This window comes from Ruditapes philippinarum, unplaced genomic scaffold, assembly GCF_026571515.1.
Source record: "Ruditapes philippinarum isolate M1 unplaced genomic scaffold, ASM2657151v2 ctg713_1_1_1_1, whole genome shotgun sequence".
Lineage (NCBI taxonomy): Eukaryota > Metazoa > Mollusca > Bivalvia > Venerida > Veneridae > Ruditapes > Ruditapes philippinarum.
In genome coordinates this window covers 391,420-414,558 of record NW_026864226.1, presented here as the reverse complement: position 1 = coordinate 414,558, position 23,139 = coordinate 391,420, and the positions used below count along the sequence as shown (strand labels likewise).

The window sequence follows — 23,139 nt, the reverse complement described above, 5'->3', positions numbered from 1 at the left end:
CGTGCGATGCCAGTCTGGGCATTAGTGGAGTCTGACCAGGTTTTACACTGTATGTATCACATACGTATTTCAATATTAGAATCCCTTAAACTTCAAAATGGACTGTTCTAGATTTAAAGCAGGGAGAATCAATTACTCAAATCCATCACTTAAAAAGTTAGAGTTTTGAATATTGCATGGTTCCTCATTTTTCATATACAGTCTAACTTGCGCATGCAAGGAAAGATGTCATGTATAATTTTTATTTGTTACTAATGCTTTGTCTTAAGAGACCGTTTTTGGTCACTAAAAACATGTTTGACTGTAATAAAATTTTAATATAAAAAACAAATGTAACCAATTTACCTTGTTGTTTATTTACAGGGCTGACCTTCATGGGGCATTTCTGGACTGTGGTATATTAAGTACTATGACAGAGTGGTTAGCTCCCCTTCCTGATAAAAGTTTACCTAATCTACTAATTAGACAAGCTTTCCTTAAAATTCTCGGAGAGGTATGTATGCTAGAAACTATCATATACTGAGAAAAAAAAAAGAAACTTTCTCCAAGTTTGAATGTAGATATGTTTTTACAGTTTTTCAATCCTTTTGAAACTCAATTTTTATGTTGAATAAACATATCAGGCTTTTATACGGGGATTAGCTGACCGATATTTCAAACAAAACGAGTTTTACAAGCTACTACATGTTTATAAGTGTGAACATCTAAGTGGTACCCTTGAACAACTGGCACATACTTTGTGAAAGTTTCTTTTTTGGTTCAGTATGTATAGTGTATAGAGGATATTAATTGAGTGTAAGTTCAATACTGAATTTATTGCACAAGTTGAATAAGATTATATTATGCGAGCCTCTGGCGAGCATAATATTATCTTATTCAACGAGTTTAATAAATTCAGTGTTGAACTTACACAAATTTAATATTCTAGTTATCACATACCCAAAAATAAAGACTGTTTAAAGTGAAAAAAGAGTCATTTTTCACTGACCCGCCTATAGAATATAGCTAACATCAGCACGACATTACACTATGTTTGTATAACGCTAATGACGTCGCGTCAAAATATATGCACGGCCGTGCAATACCATTTTTATGGAGTCGCAAAATCGGCATGGGTGTGTGATAAAGTTTGTTTTCCTTTATTGCTGTGGTTACAAATTTCGTGAGGGATTTCAGGTTTGATTCTACTGAGGTGCCTGATTGTAACTAGAGTAATGTTAGGAGAGGCTTATTTCCTACACAAGTGAAGCTGGTAAATTCACCTTTAGGTTGTGTTAGTATGACTTGGAACCCAATTCTACCAGTCAATCTGTCATGATTAAACCATAAGGATTGAGGACTGTCATATCGCATTATTTTATATGTTACAACATTATGTTATAACAGTTATTCAGTGTTTGTTTAAAGAGTTTCAATAAATATGTAAGATACTTATTAAACATTTTCTATACATGTATTTATCAAAATTTGTTAATTTTAATTTCTTTGCAGTTTGTTTAATGTACAAAGTTTCATTGTAATTAACTCTTTGGCAACATTTCAATACAAACGTAATTTTTCTCTTTTAAACAAAGCATTTGCATTTTAAAATTGAAGAAAATTGTATAATTTTGCCAGGATATTTTCTGATGTTATCTTTACATTTCAGTTTCCAACTCTGAACCCCGGTGCTTTAAAGACTAGCGGTATTGGTAAAGCTGTGATGTATTTATATAAACACCCAAAGGAAATCAAAGAATGCAAAGATATGGCTGGCAAGCTCATAAGTAAGTTTATAAACAACTTTATTTCATTTTGAAGGCACGTACTCCTTGACATATTGATCCTTGGGACGTCCATGGCTGAATGGTTAAGGTTGACTTCAAACCAGTGGTACATCACCACTGTGAGTTCAAATCCCAAATACGAACTTTTGTTTCTTTCATGTCAGGAAGCTATCCAGCTAGCTAATGGAAAGTTTGTAGCTATACTTGAGTGCTCTTTCATGCCTGAAATAATAAATGTAAAGGCACCTGAGGTCTTCCTCCACCATTAAAGCATGAAAGTCGCCATATGACCTATACTGTGTTGGTGGGAAGTAAAACCCAACAAAAAGAAAACATATTGATCCTAACTTTTCTTAATTTGCTTGAATTTTGTGCTCTGCATTTATTCTGGTAATGTATGGTATTAGTTAAAAGGTATTTCAATATCAAAATACTAAAAGAAAGCATCAGTGACAGAAACAATGCTGGTCAGACTTCATGGATTTGCAAGTTGAACCTTCACAGTCTTGTGACCCGTGATTATCTTGTATGATAGACACATATACCATAACTCTGACCTTCCTCTTAACACAGTTATGCCCTTTTTCTTAAAATCAAACACTAAGATTAAGAAAGTGTGCTGTCTTATGAAAAGCTCTTTTTTTCTAGAATTTTTTTTCCACACTTCAAACATGCCTCATGATTTTTATATATATAGGACGCTAACTAATTAATTATCTTAGTTCTTCCGACTTGATCAAAATTGATACTCACACAGTCATGTACATGTATATTATTTTTTTTACAGATGACTGGTCACGACCGTTATTCAATCTCACATCAAACTATAAATCATTATCTAAAGAAGAGAGAGAACAGAGAGATTATGATCAGTTACCTAAACGACGACGAACAAGGTAATGTCTGTCTCTATTGTTTTATTGAACCTGAGTATATTTATAATCAAAATAAGGGGTGTTACGTTTATCCGTTTAAACGGGTACGATCCGTTTTTAGCTAAAGACCAGTTACAAAATTCAATGACTGTTATCCGAGGTTAGTATTTGACAAAGAGGAGAAAAAGTTTTAAATTGATTCTCAACATTACCTAAGTTTTTCTTTTCATAACAAGATATGACAATTTGTTTGTATTGTAGTTGTACTCAGCAATGTATTTTTTTCCGATCTGGCCATCTGGAGATTTCTTATGAATTGTTTAGTTTGCACAGAACATAATGATTGAATTTCAGTGAAAGAAAACTCTATTTTAATACATGTACACTGTTACTGTTAAATATGATTGCATACCAGAAATAGGCTTGCTTTGAATTGTTTAGTTTGTACAGAATTTAAGTATTTAAAAATCTATTTAAATACACATATACAGTTACTAGGTACGAGTGCCTACTTTAGATACAATCTCTATAAACTTCAAAGCTTCATCGGAGTACTTTTTAGCTATGTGGTTTAGAGACTTCTTGTTTATTTGTTGAAAGAAATTGGCCTTTACTTTGAACATTGTCTGAAGGGAATTTTTCAGATGAATTTTGTATATTTATGTTGCAAATTTTGAAAATGTTTAAACCTGTAAGATTTACCTGAATATTTTCAGCATGGAAGAAGGAGGGATGACTCCGAGGAAAGATCTGGACAAATCACTTACAGGGGAACAAAAGTATGTAAACATTTTATACATTCTTCATGTATTGAGTGAAAACTCATTGAAATCTATCGTCTTGCTATTTAATTTTTAGATGTAAGGATTTCATATTGCGAAGTATTTCGTGTTGCTTCAGTTTCGTTAAAAATGCATTTCAATTGCATTGCCAGGTATAAAAGTTTTGAACATGAAATAGTTTCGTATTTTTGTTAAAGTGACATATTTTATAAAGTTTCATATTTAATTGGTCCTACTTTATTTAACTGGTCCTATTTTACCAAAATATTAACTGCATATATGTTTTCAAAATAGGTTTTCAAGTTTTCAAGCTTTACACTGTCTCTGTGCAAAAAATATGGAAAATGTACCCTTTTTTCAAGCACCTTAACAACTGAAATTGGCCATATATAATGGGCGTTATGCCTATGATAAATAAATATGAAAATTTTTATCACTAGCTTTAATTTATGTATAAGGAACTTTCCAATGCTGTCATGTAAATATTGTGCATATCTTAAGAGAAATAAATATATTGTGTGTATGTGGGGAAGGGGGTCCGAATTATGCACCTGAGGTCTTCTTCTACTCTTCTACCTGTAAAGCTGTAAAGTTGCCATATGACCACATGACTTGGAACCTGACCACATTTTATAAAGGTATAATATTGATGATATTTTTACTCTAACAGAGCTTTACGACCTGGTGACCCAGGCTGGATATATAGAGCTAGAGTACCGCTACCATCAAACAAAGATTATGTGATACGACCAAAATGGAAAACTGAGGAGGAAGGCGAAGAGGAGCCTAGTAGAAGAAGGGTAAGAGTTATGTTCTCCTTGATTATAACCATACGAATAACGAATAAATTTTTTCTTCTTAGAAAGTGTGAAAAAATTGAGTTTTATAACATCAGAATGATGGTTTTTGCTGTTACATTTTGTTTATAAATTCAGTTGGTCACTTGCACAGAAATTGGTAATAATTGGTTATCTAGGTTAGCCGGTTTGGTGGATTGACCGCTGACATATAACCAAAATCTTTATTTAAAATTGGCATTAGCACCATAAAAACAAACTTGACAAAAATATGAAAGGTTCACAGGTACAAATAACAAGGGGAGCAATGGCCTAGTCTTAAGGTGTCAGCCTCTCTACCCAGAGTTGCAAGAACTTGTTTCGTAATGGTGCTTAAATAAATATGTTTAAACCAAGAAACATGTGCAGTAATATTGGTGAAATATGCAGGAACAGAAGTTATGTCATTCCCAATTTGTGTATACCGAAAATACTGTTACATACCCATACTGGATGAGTTGGAAGGTCCTTGTAGATAAACATGCTAGTTGTAGTTAGAATACTAGTTTCTGGGTCCAATGTATTGTTATTTTTATGCCACTTTTTAAAGTCCTAACTTTCAAATAAAACCAGTGCAAGGTACCTCCTTGGAAAAGTGATTAAAGTGATTTTAGACCACTTTGTTAACTGTGTGCTGGAGCCCTGACAGGGATTCTGTATTCTTGCATGTTTCTGTTAGTTTTACCCATGCCGGAAATTTCATGTGAATGAAGTTGTAAGAAAATAGATACAGATAAAATGATCAACATTTCCTTGGAAAATTGTTTTATTAAGATAAAGAAATAAGAAAAAATATCTGACATAATTATATGTATAATATTTGTCCCTCTGGAACCCGCCAAAACGGGCGGTAACTCAGCAAGCCTTGTTTGGCGGGTCCCCTCGGACGGATATTCTGATCTGAACTACAGCAAATGACGGACATTATAATTCTTTCATGCAAGTAAGCTGTCCAACATAGCACTATATATACAGTAAGATATATGTATGTTTTATTTTTTGTATTGAAGGGTACCGGAAAGAAAGAGCCTAGCAGATATGAGAAACAAGTTAGAAAATTTGCTGAGAAGAAGAAAAATTCCAAATCAATGCGAGCAGTTACTATTAGTATCGAAGGCAGAAACATGGCGTTATGATTGTCAAGAACACCGCGCTCAAATATTTTAGTGAAATTTTGTCAAAATATCAGAAATTTGGCATGTTTATATATTGATTGTACAGTTGCGCCATCTTGGATTTTCTTAGAAAAAGTTTTCTTAGATCCATAAAGCCAATGATGGTGTCCAATCCCTGATCAGAATCTATAGAAGCTTTATAAAGAAGTATGGTCATGGTTTCTTAGATGCTTGGATATGGAAACAAGATGAGTCAGCATAATGTGGATAATTTGTTAAACTTTAGGAGGAAGAACTTGTGAAGGCAGACTTATCTTTTCCAGTGTTTTAGTTATTGAAAAACAAACAATAACAACAAAGTGAAAATGAAGGATATCTATTTTGTGTTCAGCAAGTGTGACATAACTTGAAAGCAATGTGAGATGGTGATGATGATTAATATGTGTTACATGTTATAATATGTTTAAATGGTTTGTCACACAATGTGTGTATGAATACATTATGTATGTTAGAGAGATTTTACATGTCTCACTACATATAAATAGTGCTTTAGGTTTAACTGTTCAACTGAATGATTTCAATTGTAGTTAAGTTTTACAGTACACTGTATTTGAAAAGGAACCTGTGAAGAGCCTTTAGCATTTATGCCTCGCACAATAAATATTATAGAGATCTCTAATCAAGGGTCATATTGATAAGAAATAGTCCCGAATGTTTTAGTAAAATGAAAGAGAGACTTTAATATCATAAAATTCTACTCAGTTCAGAGTTTATTAGTTTAATAATTTTAAGCTAATCGGAGGCAAATATTTTCTGTTTCCTTCATTCTATTTCAATTTGTATTGACGAGGTGTCTGATAAAGCTGAGGATGATGTCTGATAAAGTTGAGGGTGACTGATAATGCTAGATCGGGCATGCACTTTATCAACAGAAATCAATATAATGATGTTATAAAATGTTTTAATGACTTGTGATCATGTACTGTATGGCATTCTGCATTATCTAAACCCTAAACTTGCTGAAATTATCAAATACATGTAGATTTTGCCCTGCATTAAATTTGGAACCATCAATCCTCAAATATAAAATACAAAACATTAAGCTACTAACAGTATTCTAATAGACCCTGGCCTGAGCTCATCCGTGTAGGCTGGCCTGGGCCTATACTGGTGGCAATGACTTTTATGAGTGAGACTAAAAGAAAGTGTTGGAGCACTTAATTAAATTCCGTATTCTGGTTTATACCGGATAAGGTGCTTCAATGATTAAATGCTAAAATCTAGCCTTTTGACTCGCCCAGATGCACTTTTAAGATATCTAATTCATCTCTTTGCATCAGTTTATATACGTAAATGAATAGAAAAATGTAAGAATATGCAAAAAAGCGATATTTTTCTATTTTGTGAGCATGATTTCTGAAAGTATCTAGAAGGGGTTACTGCTCCAACACTGTAGCGAGTATAAGCACAGATTTATATAATATAATATTCATGGTATAATCCAAGACTAATCACTATCTGTTCCAATGGGTTAATGTTAAAGCACTAAGAATTTGTTCCTTATTATAACTTCTTATTATTATTTAGAATAGATTTGGGGATGGCCTTAATAAATTCTGTGAATTTCACGGTCTGCAAATATCTTTTAGCTTTCAAGTAAATCGGATTATGAAATATAATTGTTCAAATTATTGTTGGGGCACTTTGATTTGATAAGAGAATTGGTTGTCTTTTTCATATGAAAAATTTTATATGTAATATTTGATATATGTATATTTTAAATGCTGGTAAAGTGCAGATGCAGCCAAGAAAAATGATGTCATGGATTTTGAATACATGTTTATGATTTTCTGTGCTTTAATATTTCTTTATATAGAGAATTAATTCAATTATTGTTGTTTTTTTTCATTTTTTTGTTTCATCTTTTTTTCCACTTTTTTGATAATAATTGTGTAATTATTTGAATTGAAAATATTGTTCTGTAAATAAATGATGATGAATACTATAAGAGATTTTGTTTTGTTACAAGAAGATGAAAATGGTCAGTAAGTTGAAATACAAGGCATTTAGCTCATTTTAGTGAAGTATTTTGGTCCCATTTATTCTTAAAAAATCCTTTTTTAATTTGAAAATGGAAGCAACAAAACATTTTAAGTGTCTTAAAGCTATATATCCGCAACCTGTAGTTTTAATTACAAAAAATAATACTTCCAAATTACCTGCATGAAAGAGATATGTTTGTTTATTTTCTTAAGAGTCAGTGGCGCATGCACAGAGTTCCAAACAATTACAATATTCATGTGTTGAATAATAGCAACATTCTATGTTAAAACTCCTTAGGTATCTATGGTGAAATAACAAGCTGCAAACGTGTTGCATATATACAGGATTCCCACCTCACGAAAATCACGTATAATCTTCTTAAGAATACATGTATTACAGATGTAAAATGACATAGATAAATGTAAGTACATGACAGAAGTAATATGACAAAATGACATAAAATATATAATACAGTTGATGTTTACAGAATGCGTGCAATGCGTTAATATTCGAGCGCAAAGAAGTATTGTTAGTGTTACATTCCTAACTTTTTGGAAACTACCATGTTTTTTGAACATTCTCAATTCTACCGGGGATGAACTGTAAGCCGAGGCGGAAACTCCTTTTCTTCGTAGACAGTGTAACCAATTTTCCTATACTATCTAAAGCGTCTCTGAAAATGTCTCTAGCTCTAGATTACGAAAGTGGAGTACTAGAATCTCCTATGACATGCCGAATGGTTTTCTTCAAATATTTAACCTGAGTAAATATAAATATTCTTCGGAATGAATATTGAATCCGGCAGCAGCAATATACTTCAAAAGCCAAGATTCCAGACAGAGCAGTGTACTCGTATGTAATTTTGCGATAATAACTTCAGAGGCCGAAGGTCCATCTAAAATCAGTATGACTTCATACAAGTTTGCTTCTTAGAGAGAAGAACGCAAGGTTTTCAGCTTTGGCTTTAACTTGATACTTCAAGTAGCCCAAGTTCAATCCAATCGATAATGCGTGTTCGGGCACAGGTAGCAAGTCAAACTCCTCACAGCGGTTATGTCACGCTTTGTCACTTTCTGTAGTAACCGCTGCGAGGAGTTTGGTAGCAAGTATAAATATAGGTCCTCGCTTTGCAGCGCCTCCCTCCGAAACAAAAACACAAGGAGCACAATATGATTTTCTGAGTAGACGATCCTAAACGAATTTTATTGACGAACATATGTAGCTGTTTAAGTTTTTACAAAGTATTTATACGCGACAAATGTTACAAATTAACATGATGTCAATCATAAATGAGTCCAATCTTAATTCCTTTTTAATCGTGAAGATGGTTGACAAAACCAACATAATGCGTCTACGAACAGCATGGATCCAGACCAGCCTGCGCATCCGCGCAGCCTGATCAGGATCCATGGTGTTCGCTTACAAATCCTATAACAAGTAGAGAAACTGATAGCGAACAGCATGGATCCTGATCAGACTGCGCGGAGGCGAAGGCTGGTCTGGATCCATGATGGTCGCAAACCCATTACGTTGGTTTTGTCATGGCGCGGCTCAGTTATGCACATAGACGGTTTTTTCCAATTATTCCTGTATATTTTGGGTCAATTAAATGCATGAACACAAGGTCATTAAGCTGAATATCAGCATGTAAGATTTTCCTATTTTCATAAGATATAATATAATTTAGTTCAGAAAAGAACATCTACATGCAAATATATTTCACCATGTATTGCTTTTTAATGCAGAGAATAACTTGAATCTAAAATTAACAAAATGCAAGTTATTAAACATTTGTTTATTCAAAATATTAATGTAGAATTGACAATTTAAAGTTTTAATTTGGCTGACATCACATATATCAAATGATGACCCCTGAAATAAATAAAAATCGTATGTCATATGTGTTGTTAATATGTTTGTAAACTCCTCTTTTATTGGCAACAAAATTTACTTTCGTAATAATTATAAATGTGAATTCATAAGAATAAGAAATTCAACAGTGACAAAATATTTTGCTTCTATATTGAGTGAGCTATATGTCACTGATTACAATTTTTTACACATCAATTAAAGGTAGATGAACATAATCATGTCTTTCAAGAAAACATTAATTACAATCTTTACTCCGGCACTCGTGTCAATTGCTAGGCATTAAACTATATCCTTCAGTTAAACCAGTCTTACTACTATTTAAATCCATTGTAAATAAATGCAAATTTGACATAAGTCTTGGCAAATATATTGCTTGGAGTGGCGGCGTGGCCGAGTGGTTAACGTCGGACTAGTTATCTAAGAATCACTGATCGCGTGAATTCAAACCCTGTCCGTTGTTTCCTCATATTTACATGTATTGTGTATTGAGTGTATAATAAAATCTTGAAATCTTGTTTCCTTGAGCAAGAAACTTTACATTCATTGCTAAGTACTGGTTGGTTCCAGGAACGGATTCGAGAGTGTTTTCATAAGCTAATAGTTTACAACACTATCGATCATAAACTAAATTTATTGTTTCTGAAAAATAAAGACATCTGACCTATTGATTTAACTACAGAATCCGCACGTCTTCTGGCATCTTTCTTTTGCAATTATACTTTCACTTCCGGATGTGCTAGAACAGATCCCGAGTCCCTTCCATTCTGCACAACTAAATCCCGGCACCTCGTTATCCGAACACGGACCGGCTGAGTTTGTGACCATTGCTAGTTATAATGATGGTAAAATTTGTGAACTATTAAAATTAAAAAAGCAAGCTATTATAAAGGTGCCTTCCAAAGATACTTTAATAAACAGTATAGTATAAACTGATGTATTCTAAAACTGCAAAAAGGCTGTACAATATTCATTACCCTTTTACAAGAATCTATGGTGGCTGATTTGGAACGCTAGCGACAAAGCGCCAAACGCCAACGCGCAAAGTGTACCAAATCAGTCTGAGTTGATAAAAGCAATCTTTTTACGTAATTCGAAATAAACATGCGTACTGCATCTACCATCTTTATTGCAAATAGGTTAAGTATGTAAGAAGGTTATTGGATTAGGTAAAACATGATTATGTTTATTTTTTATGATAAGTGAAACGTCAATTTATACAATACTATATGATGAATGTCCTGCTAAATTTGAACCAAAGATCTGATAAAATATATTTTCCTGAGAATTAATAACTTCGAGATCCGTCAGCCAGTGCCAGAAACCGGTAGCTATAGACAGGGCGTATAAATATTTCTTACATACCAGCCTGGCATATCCGTTAGTTTTACACATGCTGAACATTTGGTATGGCATAGGTAGCCAAATGGGTTGCTACTCCATAATGACGTAATTTTGTCACTTAGAATGAAACTGCGTTCTTACGATAACGTTATTTCGCCGTAAAATTTTAATGAAGTTGAAAATTCTTGCGATGTTGCAATAAAATATTAAAGATTGAAATTATTAAGTCTAAAAAAAATTTACTGGTTATTCTCTATGTTACATTTTCGGACCGTTACACTTTGAAGAGAATGATACATGAATTACCTGTGGCCGTTGTGCCTGACGCTGTTGTAAACGCTGTTGATGACGCCGTTGTTGATGCCGCCGTTGTTGATGCAATCGTTGTTTGTATTTGGTTACCTCCAAACTTTTCAATGATTTCTGTCATATTGTATGGTTCTGTGAATATATATATTTAAAAATGTAGGCTCCCTTTTTTATTAATTTATCCATTAAAAGTCAAACCGATAATTATTGAAAATTACCAACATCGGGCCGATATAGAAAAGTACATTAATTTTATGTCGGTTCGATAAAGTACAATGCATGTGCGATTGTTTACTGGTGCGTGCGCGATAGTGCGACGTCTAAAGAATATTGGTGTCATTAAACTTAAGAAAGGTTGATCCCAGCAAACACCCGACGTTGACACAGCGTTGAATCAACGTTGATAATTGGTCGCGACGTCGGCGACCTTCATACAACGTCAAACCTATACCAGTATGTTTTTATTGTGTGTTCCGCGTATCTTTCGTAAGGATTTAAAACGCTTACTACATCTGTTACATGTTTTCCTACATGCGTCCGCAACGGAAGTACGCTCGTTACAATAACTTTTTAGTCCTGCGCAAACGTCCATACCTAGAGTATCGTGGCACGGAGTACCTGAAAGTGTAATTACATAAAATGACAAGCTCGTAAGAATTTTTATTTCAAATCAGGAATTGGCTGAGGGAATTTGCATTGCAAATATCATGACAAAGTTATATCCGCTAATTGGCGAGTATTCGATTTAAATTGAGTGGAATATCTCAAAGTTATTGATATGAATAAAAATGCTTAAAATTGATACTTACAAAAGTTGCAACTTCCGGGACAGCTCTTGGCTGCTATCTGAAGAAATTGGTGGGATGTACATAAATTATTTTCTTTCAAAAACGTGCAGTCTGTCTTAGTATCCTCACAAATACCTTTGCAAAAACAAAGAACATTCATACGCATGTATGTAAACATATAAAAAGCTAATCGATAGTCAAGTCAAGATTTCAGTGTGAAATGACAATGAATACTAGTAAGTAAATCAAGTATATCGTCTACATGAAAGTATAATATTTACATATACAAGGATATTGTCTTCATTATACTGAACAAAAAGAAACTTCCTCTGTATTTAACAATATCGACCGGAGACATTCGAACATTCTAAGACCTTTTGTCGGTAATTGTCGGATTCCGAAGTAAATCATACGGATTTTAAAGTATGGCACAACGGTTTAAATGGTTTATGTATAACTTAAAATTACTGATACAACACTTGCCTAACTTATGGTGGCTGATTTGTGCCATTCGTGTTTTCGCCCCGCGCAAAAGTCGAGAATTAACAACTTAAAATGGCGGGGTTGAAGAAATAAAACGGCGGGGCGCGGAGCGAAAACACGCTAATTTGCGGGGGCGCGGGACGAAGTTTAATAGAATGTTAAGAATTGTGATATCATGTTATAAGTAACTGTACCGCCGGCGATTAAAAAATAACTTGTTACATAGTCTATATTTTAATAGATGTCATCTAATTTATGTTCCGCTGGTGGAACTTTATTATTCATGACTGAAATATTTTGTAAAAAAGCCTTATTGATTAAATCATTTATTTAATTGCCGACAGAACATTTTAATAGTTTTTGTATTCATGCTTCCAGTGTGGTAATAACACAGAAAGAACTGTTAAATGTTCCGCTGGCGGAACAGACCATGATTTACTTATGATAATATTCTGACATTCTATAAAAAAATGAAATATATTTTGTATTAAATATATTTTTATGCATTTTTCCAAAAGATCAACTAATAGATGGTGAAGATAACTTGTTTAATTGGGAATTTGGGGATAATCCTTTTTTAAAAATGGTCAGAGTTTTCAGATAAGACTAAATTTTGTTATTGTTTAAACGTGTTTACTGGTTATGATTTGGACCGTTACACTTTGAAGAGAATTATACATGAATTACCTGTGACCGTTGTGCCTGACGTTGTTGTAAACGTTGTTGATGACGCCGTTGTTGATGCAATCGTTGTTGATGCAATCGTTGTTGATGAAATCGTTGTTTGTATTTGGTAACCTCCAAACTTTTCAATGATTTCTGTCATATTGTATGGTTCTGTGAATATATATATTTAAAAAAGTAGGCTCCCGTTTTTATTAATTTATCCATTAAAAGTCAAACCGATTATTATTGAAAATTACCAACATCGGGCCGATATAGAAAAGTACATTGATTTGATGTCGGTTCGATAAAGTACAATGCATAAGCGATTGTTTACTGGTGCGTGCGCGATAGTGTGACGTCTATATAATATTTGTGTCATACTTAAGAAAGGTTGATCCCAGCAAACACCCGACGTTGACACAGCGTTGAATCAACGTTGATAATTGGTCGCGAAGTCGGCGGCCTTCATACAACGTCAAACCTATATCAGTATGTTATTTATTAACTTTTGTGTTCAGCGTATCTTTCGTAAGGATTTAAAACGCTTACTGCATCTGTTACATGTTTTCTCACATGCGACCGCTACGGTAGTTTGCGAGTTACAATACCTCTTTAGTCCTGCGCAAAATTGCATATGGTGGGTATCGTGGCAAGGAGTACCTGAAAGTGTTATTAAATAAAATACAAGGCTCGTAAAAATCTTTATTTCAAATCGGGAACTGGCTGAGGCATGGGGGGGGGGGAGAAAACAAATATTTGTAAAAGCAATCTTATTTATCAGCAGGACCATGTAGATGCAGGGTTTTAAAGCATAACATTGATTTTACCCAAATATTGGATAATATAGAAATAAAAAACATACTGACCGTCTATTTATATCTCTCCTAGTACTGCTTGCATCGCATTTACTGTTGTTTTATAGTGTTATGAAATAGACTTACTCCGGAATTAAGAATATTTTGGGTTTTTCGGTCAGCTAATCTGTAGGCACAAACAAACTTTTACAGACAGTTACAGCTTCGAAAATAAGCGCATCAGGTTGACTGATCTTATATGACGTGGGGTAGTGCACCGTAAAGCTATAACGGTAACAGTTTGTTTGTACCTATGGATAAGCTGGCAAAACCCAACATTTGCCAAGTCACGGATAACATCGATCGCAATCAATTTCAAATTCATAAATACATTCGTTACCCATTATTTGAAAACAACACTTTAATTCAAATATCATGACAAAGCTATATCCGCTAATTGGCGAGTATTCGATTTAAATTGAGCGGAATATCTCAAAGTTATTGATATGAATAAAAATGCTTAAAATTGATACTTACAAAAGTTGCAGCTTTCTGGGCAGCTCTTGGCTGCTATTTGCAGAAATTGGTGGGATGTACATAAATTATTTTCTTTCAAAAACGTGCAGTCTGTCTTTGTATCCTCACAAATGCCTTTACAAAAACAAAGAACATTCATATAGACCTTTTACAGAATGATTTTACCATAGCAATGTCTGTTGCAATTTGCGCGTGCGCATTCTGCGTAGGGCTAAAGCGCAATAACGATAGCATACATTTAGTGCACTTAAAGTCTTAAAAGGCGTGATTTCAGGTTATGTTACCCAGAAAAGAAATTTTGGGATGAATTAAAGCGGTTAGTACTTAAATGTGAATTGATATCTATAACAGATATACAAAATTAGCGGGACTTATAATTCAACGACCAAAAGTCCTCTGTTCAAGGTATCATTAGGTGACTTTTCCATCAGTAATTTAAATTAAAACAGCTGAGTGTTAAAGATCACATTTAATTACCCATGTATTACATAATATTACACAATTGGTATTCCTTTGAAAGTGGATTGGCAAGGCGGTAAGTGTCAAACATATTGACACTTTGTTATTTGCCAGCTACTTAACGATATCATTCAACAGGGTCGTTTTAGTACCATGACATAGTTAATTACTTAAAATTATGAAAATAATTTATCGTAATTTAATTAATTTTTATTTATACTAATCTCATCAATGTTTATTGATTTTGTGAAGTGACAAATAGTGTACGTGACGTGTATTTCCATGTGTTACAAGGAACCGAACAAAATGTGTGTTATTCCACCATCCAAGAGCTTGAAAAATTATTTAAATATATTATATGAGTTAAAAAAATGTCTGTTTGGCATCTCCGTCAAGTTGGATAATGGATAAAATTAGCTAAACTGAAAACTAAAAATGCATTAAATCACGTGTTCCGACATTTTTTTAGCTCACCAGAGCCGAAGGGTCAGGGTGAGCTATTAGTATCAAAGGGGGATGCTCCGGCGTCCGTCGTCCGTCGTCATGCGTCAACAATCGTCTTCTTCTCTGAATCTACTAGGCAGATTTACTTCAAATTTGGTCTGTAGCATCCTTGTGACAGACACACTTGAATTTGCTCATGTCATTCCAATTGGCCCCTTTTAGGGGTCAGCAGAGCTAAAAATAGAAAAACCTTTCAAAACCTTCTTCTACAGAACTCATTGATGGATGATCACCAAACTTTGTCTGTAGCATTCTTAAGTAGTCTTATATCAAGTTTGCTCATGTTAATATGATTGGCCCCTTTTAGGGGCCGCTAAAGCTAAAAATAGAAAAACCTTTAAACGTCTATTTCTAGAGAACTAATTGATGGATGATCACCAAACTTTGTATGTAGCATTCTCGGGTAGTGTTTTATCAAGTTTGCTCATATTAATTTGATTGGTCCCTTTTAGGGGCCGCAAAAGCTAAAAATAGAAATACCTTTAAATCTCTATTTCTACAGAAGTAATTGATGGAAGATCACCAAACTTTGTCTGTAGCATTCTTGGGTAGTCTTTTATCAAGTTTACTCATATAAATTTGATTGGCCCCTTTTAGGGGCCACTTAATTAAGCTAAAAATAGAAAAACCTTAAAACATCTTCTTCTACAGAACTTATTGATGGATGATCACCAAACTTTGTATGTAGCATTCTTAAGTAGTCTTATATCAAGTTTGCTCATATTAATTTGATTGGCCCCTTTTAGGGGTATCTATAGCTAAAAATAGAAATACCGTTAAATGTCTATTTCTAGAGAACTAATTAATGGATGATCACCAAACTTTGTCTGAAGCACTTTTGTGTACTCTTTTATCAAGTTTGCTTATATTAATTTGATTAGCCCCTTTTTGGGGTCACAAAAGCTAAAAATAGAAAATACATTCGAACATCATTTCCTACTGAAATAATTGATAGATGATCACCAAACTTTGAAGCATTCTTAGCTAGTCTTTTATCAAGTTTGCTCATATTAATTTGATTTTAAATGCCCCAGGTCATGGCATTTCTTCAAATTATTGTTTAAACATATTCTATGTTCAAATTTAATATTAGAATATATTGACATTCCAACACTGAAAAGCAGTTGTTTCTGGTGAGCGACTCAGGGCCATCATGGCCCTCTTGTTTATTGAAATTATATTTAACCTCGATTTAAAATGTTAATAAAATTGATATAAAAATGTTATTTATCATATGTAATAAAAATACTTTTTAATATGGACGTTTTCAAATAAACAATTAAATTGACTTCTTTATTTGCTAATATATATATTTCCACATATTTTTACAACAATAACCTCAATGTCAGGTCAGTGATCGTAAGGGGGAATTCTTAAATAATCGTCTTTTCCATGCCTTTTGGGGCAATTTTGGCCACAAAGCTATGAAGGCATCTATTGTGTTTCTGTTAAAAGCTATTTTATATGATTTTCTAATTTTTACCTTTAACAAACTCGGAATTGTCTATGGATTTCTACTTCAATTCTATGTAGGGCATGGCCTTTTTGCCCTACGCAAATTGCACATGCGCAAAAGAAATACTACTTCCGGTCATTTTTTTCATAGCAACGGACCGCGTCGTTAAAGGTCTATACATTTATGTATACAAATAATAAGCTAATCGATAGTCAAGTCAAGATTTCAGTATGATATTGACTGTCATCATATATTTGTGTTGCATTGAAAAACAAAACCTGTCCGCGGTCCAGTGCTGGATAGTTGAAAAAAAAATAAAAGAGGGGGGGGGGGCAACATTCTTCAACGTGCGTAGAAGAGAAAAAACCCTGCTCTTATAAAGCCACGAAAAGCTAAAACCTTTTAACAGTTTTCGAGAAAAAATGAAAATATTGCAGGTCATAAATATGATAAAGTTACAATTCCTTAAAAGATGCATTCCAATTTAAAAATTCAATACGTTTTTTCAAGTTTAAGTTTATTAACTTTGACATTTTTGTCATTGGGAAATTGACCTTAAAATCTCAGTTGAAAAAGGGGCATAACTTTGCAGTAATTTATTGAGGATTATCTTCCCTTTTAAAATGGCAATGAATACTAGTAAGGAAACCAAGTATATCGTTTACATGAAAGTATAATATTTACATATATAAGGATATTGTCATTGTCTACTTTATACTGAACAAAAAAGAATCTTCCCCTGCATTTAAAGCTATTATTTTACAATATTGACCGGAGACATTTGAATATTCAAAGACCTATTTAGGATTATCTTCCCTTTTAAAATGGCGCCCTTTAATGACACTTCATGAAAGTATAGTATTTACATATAAGGATATTGTCAATACATATACTGAACAAAAAAGAAACCTCCCTGTATTTAGCAGTATATTGACCTGATACATTTGAATATTCAATGACATTTTGTCTCCTAAGTAAATCATACGGATTTTAAAGTATGACATAACGGTATATACATGAATGGATTATGTATAAATTAAGTTACCCACACAACACTTGCCTAACTAGCCTAACGGATTTATACACCGCAATATGCGGTCCTGTTCCCGCGTTCCTATGGTGTCGAAAAGCAGAGTTGAGCATCCAGTATTCATAGCGAGACGGCATTCATCTTCACACCAGCATTAAAGTATGCCAATTGCACGTTCGCGTAAATTTTGCGGAATTCTAGGTTTATCAAAAGAAACTCAACGTCTTTTTCTTATTGACATGAAAGTCTACCTTTTTCAACGTCTTTTTGACATGAAAGTCTATATAATTACACTGAAAGGTTTCATAATAAATACAGGATCTTCTGGTCCATGCATGCACGTGAGCGGGGTTCTCATGCAAAACGAGTTAAAGTCGAGTTAAAGGCACACAATTATTCTCCCGAATGTATGTAGCTTTTTAATAAATAACTTAAAGATCCTGTAATTCATTTTTTAAATATTTTTTATGGTTTTATATCATAAATATAATGCTCAAAAGAAAGATCACATTTGCGGATGTTTCTAAATTCAAAATTTCACCATTTCTGTGTTTAAATGTTAAATTCTGCTTAAGCCGGTGCTAGGGGGCGTGGACGGTATCTTGCACTTTCCAGTACCGTTCATGAACAGGCTCAATCAAACCGAGCCTAGGCACAATGATATACATTTATAAAATTTCACTTAAGTGTGGTTACAACCTTACTTCCGACTTCCCTTTGTGGCGTGCACGTCGCTCGGAAGGCATAGGTCACGCCATATGGGTGAACTAGTTAGGTCACTTAGCTGGTGTGACCTAACCCACGGCGAAGGATGTGGGCCCTACAAAGAGCTGCTGCTCCCGGAAGAACTGGGTCCTAGAGAAGATCTACGACGAACGACGGAATGAGATGACCTCCTTTGCGGGTCTACGATCGGCGACGTTGCAAGCGGACTATGTCCTCCGTTGCAGGCTCTACGACCAGCGACGTAACAGAGGCCGATAGTCTGGGACATATGGCAAAGCCAGTATAAACAAAACTAAACATACACATGGTTACAACCTTAAGTACATGTACAACATACTGGATCTTTAAACACAGGGAAAGTTTCTTTTTTGTTCAGTATGTAGATATATTTTGTTTATGTTAGTTACGTGTGTGCATGAAAATATATTGTTTACATGTATTGTTTACATCACAATAACACATAACGCCCTCTATCAAAATCTTCTGTTGACAGTGCCTCCCCGGGAAGTCAGTGGCAGGCATTCATTTACACAAGTAAGAATTTAAAATGCTAGGAGCTGAACTTGTTGTCAATTAGTTTAATTTTACAAAGTCAGCTTTTTTTATATTTTAAAAGAAAAATTTGGAATTATAAAAGACTGAAATTGTAAAATCAAATTCATTCATAAGACGTACAAACTGGTCTTTAATTTAAAACATCAATTTTAACGAGGCTTTAAGTGGCTTCGCAACATATAACGGCACCACTGTGTACATTTATCTGAGTGCATGTAAGTTTATTGTTTTCATGATAGTATCTTGTGAACATATAAGTATCTTGTGAAATTGTAGATCTTCAAGTATTTTATGGTAATGTGAGTATTTTGTTCGAATACATGTAAGTATCTTTTGTCTATGTAAGTATTTTATATTCTTTGTAATCAACTGAAATACACTTACGACATGCTCCACATTTCTTTGGACAAAATTTCTTCGCCTCTGACCAGCTACAATCGATTTTGGAACAGTCGTCCGCCGAGATATCAGCGCAATATTGTGGTACTATATATGCAACAACCAAAGATTGTATTCATTAATATTTCTCCTTTGTCTAAATTACTTAATTATACGTGTACAAGAAATGCAAGTTATATATTAAGCAATATTTGAAATATAAGTTATATTAGTAACATTTGAGTTAATGTTCAGTAATGATAAAGTGTCGTATTTTCCCCGTTTTTTTTCTTGGCCTACAATTTTGTGAAAGTGCAGTTAATGTCTGAAGAGATAAATGTATATAATGTTCACCATTTAATTGTTTTGGTCATGATTTTGATATTGTATTTCGAATTTTCAATTTGTTTTTTATTCCCGCCTTTACTGTAAGTTTACCATACGGCAACTTCTTTACTTTACGCGTTGAGGAAAACTCTAGATGCTTTTAAGTGGACATTTGAGTAGAACCACCGTTCTTATAGCTTAATAGTCACAAAGCAAGTCCCTGAAAGGTTCGGCAAGGGGAAACTAATTTTAAGTTTGCGACATTAACAACTATGCCAAGGACCAGAAGCCCATCCCGTTAGGTAAAAATCGTTTTTATTTAATAATAAAATAGTACCTGTAGTAATTGAATTTACAAAACACAAAGTTTTTTCGAGTAGAAATATCCATATTATTCCAAAAAGAAGCATTTTTTATGTCAAAACTTAAAATGGAATTTGTATCCCCATACGACATGCAAAGAATGGGTCGATGAAAAAGTATAGCTGTAGGAGGGTTGAATATTCACTGTTGAATCATACATAATATGATTATTATTACAATTGGGAATGTATGTTGAAATAATTTTGTTTCATTATTTTTGCAATTAATAAAAAATGATGTAAAATTTAAAGGTATAGTCTCAGAGGTGTTTCAAACTTATCGCAACAATGCCCGCAACAATGCCCGCATTAATAGCAATTGCTAATTGTTGACCAACCATTTCTTTATAGGAGATACATATTTGTTGTTGTACTGATAATTATGCAAACTGCGATTGATACCGTGAAATATTACAAATGAAAAATAAACCTTAAACCCCTTGTTGAAACAACTAGGTAGTTTGGCACCTTCCGTACCGACAAGTACATTTATTTCCTGTTCTAAATCACATCACAATGTTTAAATCCTTATACAACAAATTTTCATGGCGGTTGATCTAAACGCCGTGTTACAATTTACATATATTTGGTGATGGTTATAACACTTGTCTTATTAATTTTGAAACATCCCACTAAATTACGATTAGACTTCTTATCTGTTTATAACCTACTGACTTAAATTGCACTGACATTAATTTTGTCACAAAGTAGGTCCAAGATATCGGACACTTTTGAAAACCAGTTATTTCAAAATACAACCCTAGGTATTTGTAACCCTTGAACTCCCAATCAATGACGACATATTACAACTTTTTAAAGTCAGTGGTTTCATTTAATATACATTATATGTAAAAGAAACAGTGAATTTGAGAGAAGAAGCCGTACGTTAATTATCACGATTAAACCGGTGGAAAATTCTCTCGCTTCGAATCTGGTGATGCTTATTTCAGATGAAGTACGGGACAAAACATCATGAAATAAAATTCTGTGATGCTCGGAAAATTGTGGAGATGGGTATTTTATGCACCTTTACACTAAAACATTACAAATTTCAGAGATAAAAGGAAAACTTTACTTTTAGGCTGTATCCGCCATCTTGTTTGTTTGCGTGATTCTGATTCTACCCCGTGTATTTTGCTACCATTAAAACTACTAAAGATTTGGTAGAATCAATTAATCCTAAGCATCACAATCAATATAAGATTACCTCAGGTAAACTGAAAATTAAATAAATAAATAAATTAATTGATTAATTAAATAAATATTCATTCACAAGCATTACCACGTGTTCATACATGTACCTGCTTAAAACTATTTTAGAAAGAATGGAAATATTTTACATTTCTGTATTACTACTTGAAATTACTGTCCGAAAAACGCAAATTAGTATTTTGGACAACAATATACAAATGTAATATTAAACTAAAGGCATTTGAGCCGTGTCATGACAAAAAAGATGCTTGTTACCTGAACAAAGTAGCAATAAATATGAAATAATTTGTCATAAAAGTAGCAAATTGTAAACAAATTGTATTTTGACTTAAATACAAAAAAGCTAAACCACTGTAACTAAACTTAAGAAGCCTGTCTGCAATATTTCGTAAACATTTGGGAGTTTTGTTGTAAATCATGATAAGTAGTGTTCATGTGATTATATTCTCAATCGTGGGCTGGTATTTTGGATTTTTTTCCATGGGAATTTTATGACGGTGATTTCCTTTGATTTAAGTTGAAAATAAATTCTGATTAATGATGTTACTTCCTAGTTCTGATCAACCTACAAGTATTTATATAGAAATCATATTTAAAATCACTTCAACTTTGCACTATACTGCTGACGAGATGAGTTTTGAGGAAATAAGTAATTAACGAAGTAATGATGAGATAATTAGATTATAAATATTTCAAGTGCATATGTCCCTTGTTTACAATGCTATATATATTCATATCTATGTATGCCATATTTTGAAAACGCTGACGCAAATCCTTTTTACGTATCTCGAGGACAGAATAATTATGAATCAATTAAAATACATGTACATGTATATTGAAAGATAAACCTATATTGATAACAATAACAACATTTTATTTTGTATAGGAAGGCTACTGGCCTATAATACATTTATAATATCAAAATTGACAATGTTGTAGAATTACTTTAGAAAACTTTTATATAGTGAGAAGCAAGAAACGTTCATTTTACAATTTATGTACAAATCTACATATATTTCACAATTTTTGTTTGTTATTTGTAGACATTTTACCATAAAAAAACATCTAATGTATTATGCAACATATTACCCAGATATAGATCTCTCGCCAGTGAATACTTTTTACACTCACATGAAATTCATCCTCTACTACTGTTATCTGCTGCTCAAGACAATAGGTACATAGTCTTTCATCTCTGGGTATCCCCATATTAATATGTCTACCAAATTTGTTACCCAGTTTATGACTCGAACACCTGAATTTGGCAAAGCTTTCATGTATATAATGTTACCAAGAAAGATATCCTCATTCCCTAGCTGTTACACGTATTACACGTGTTTCTGTTAGATTATATGTGAATAACAGTAAACAATTTGTGTCACTGTAAAATTGTAACGATCAACACAAATGTTCTTCATAAATAGATGTATCTGACACATTATTACGTCCAAGCAAACACATTATTTTGGAATTTTCTAGGTTCATAAAGGAGATATTTTTTACTGTAAAAGTTCATGCTACGTTATTTCTTTTCTTTTTTAAAGTTTTTGTCAGTGATTCGAAATTGTTACACACTTTAAAATAAAGACTTAAAATTACAGCTTTTTTTTCAAGAAAGATCTTACATGTAAAACTTGCACGTAGCACATTGTAAACCTTTCAAGGTCAACGGGATAGTCGATGACTTTTCAACGAACTTATTTGCCTAAATTTCCGTGTGATTAATAAATTCCGAAAAGTTGCCTCTTAATAGTCTGTGTAGCATTAAGTGGTTGCATGACATCCGTTTTGATTTAAAAGTTTCGTAAACATGATTAAGATATTTACAGAATATAATTCATAATTATATCCATATAGTACAAGAAACGAACCTATTTTAATCTATGTTTTGCCAAATTGTTGATAGTTTGAGAACCATGAAAC

At 33.2% G+C, this 23,139-nt stretch overlaps 2 protein-coding genes across 4 annotated transcripts in view; one reads left to right on the top strand and one right to left on the bottom strand.

Moving 5' to 3' along the window:
• LOC132724883 (protein IWS1 homolog) overlaps positions 1-5,929 on the top strand; it is a 28,081-nt gene extending 22,152 nt beyond the window's left edge. For both annotated transcript variants that reach the window (XM_060709854.1, XM_060709853.1), the window contains 6 exons: positions 364-493; positions 1,649-1,766; positions 2,554-2,662; positions 3,358-3,420; positions 4,094-4,223; positions 5,270-5,929. In XM_060709854.1, the coding sequence (XP_060565837.1) occupies positions 364-493; positions 1,649-1,766; positions 2,554-2,662; positions 3,358-3,420; positions 4,094-4,223; positions 5,270-5,395 (676 nt within the window). In that variant the 3' untranslated portion in view covers positions 5,396-5,929. The remainder of the gene's footprint in view (positions 1-363; positions 494-1,648; positions 1,767-2,553; positions 2,663-3,357; positions 3,421-4,093; positions 4,224-5,269) is intronic.
• Positions 5,930-9,193: 3,264 nt separating this feature from the next.
• On the bottom strand, positions 9,194-20,167 carry LOC132724897 (uncharacterized protein ZK643.6-like). Of its 2 annotated transcripts, XM_060709880.1 has the most exons (11): positions 19,980-20,167; positions 19,322-19,423; positions 14,208-14,321; positions 13,426-13,536; positions 12,898-13,047; positions 11,749-11,862; positions 11,447-11,557; positions 10,998-11,071; positions 10,937-10,958; positions 9,951-10,116; positions 9,194-9,289 (listed from the first exon to the last, which is right to left on the bottom strand). In XM_060709880.1, the coding sequence occupies exons 1-10, from the start codon at positions 20,050-20,052 to the stop codon at positions 9,959-9,961; spliced, it is 1,029 nt and encodes a 342-aa protein (XP_060565863.1). In that variant the 5' UTR covers positions 20,053-20,167; the 3' UTR covers positions 9,194-9,289; positions 9,951-9,958. The 2 variants fall into 2 exon arrangements, with proteins under 2 accessions (XP_060565863.1, XP_060565862.1); XM_060709879.1 differs by having other exon boundaries at positions 10,937-11,071; positions 19,980-20,160.
• Between the last annotated feature and the right edge of the window lie 2,972 nt (positions 20,168-23,139).

Bases quoted from the DNA above. Each gene is read 5' to 3' on its own strand.
- LOC132724897 (XM_060709879.1), bottom strand. From the start codon at position 20,052: ATGCTTCTTTTTGGAATAATATGGATATTTCTACTCGAAAAAACTTTG. The intron at 11,863-12,897 runs GTAATTCATGTA...GTTTTTGCAAAG, and splicing joins GTCAGGCACAACGGTCACAG to GTATTTGTGAGGATACTAAG. The intron at 10,117-10,936 runs GTAATTCATGTA...CATTATAACTAG, and splicing joins GTCAGGCACAACGGCCACAG to CAATGGTCACAAACTCAGCC.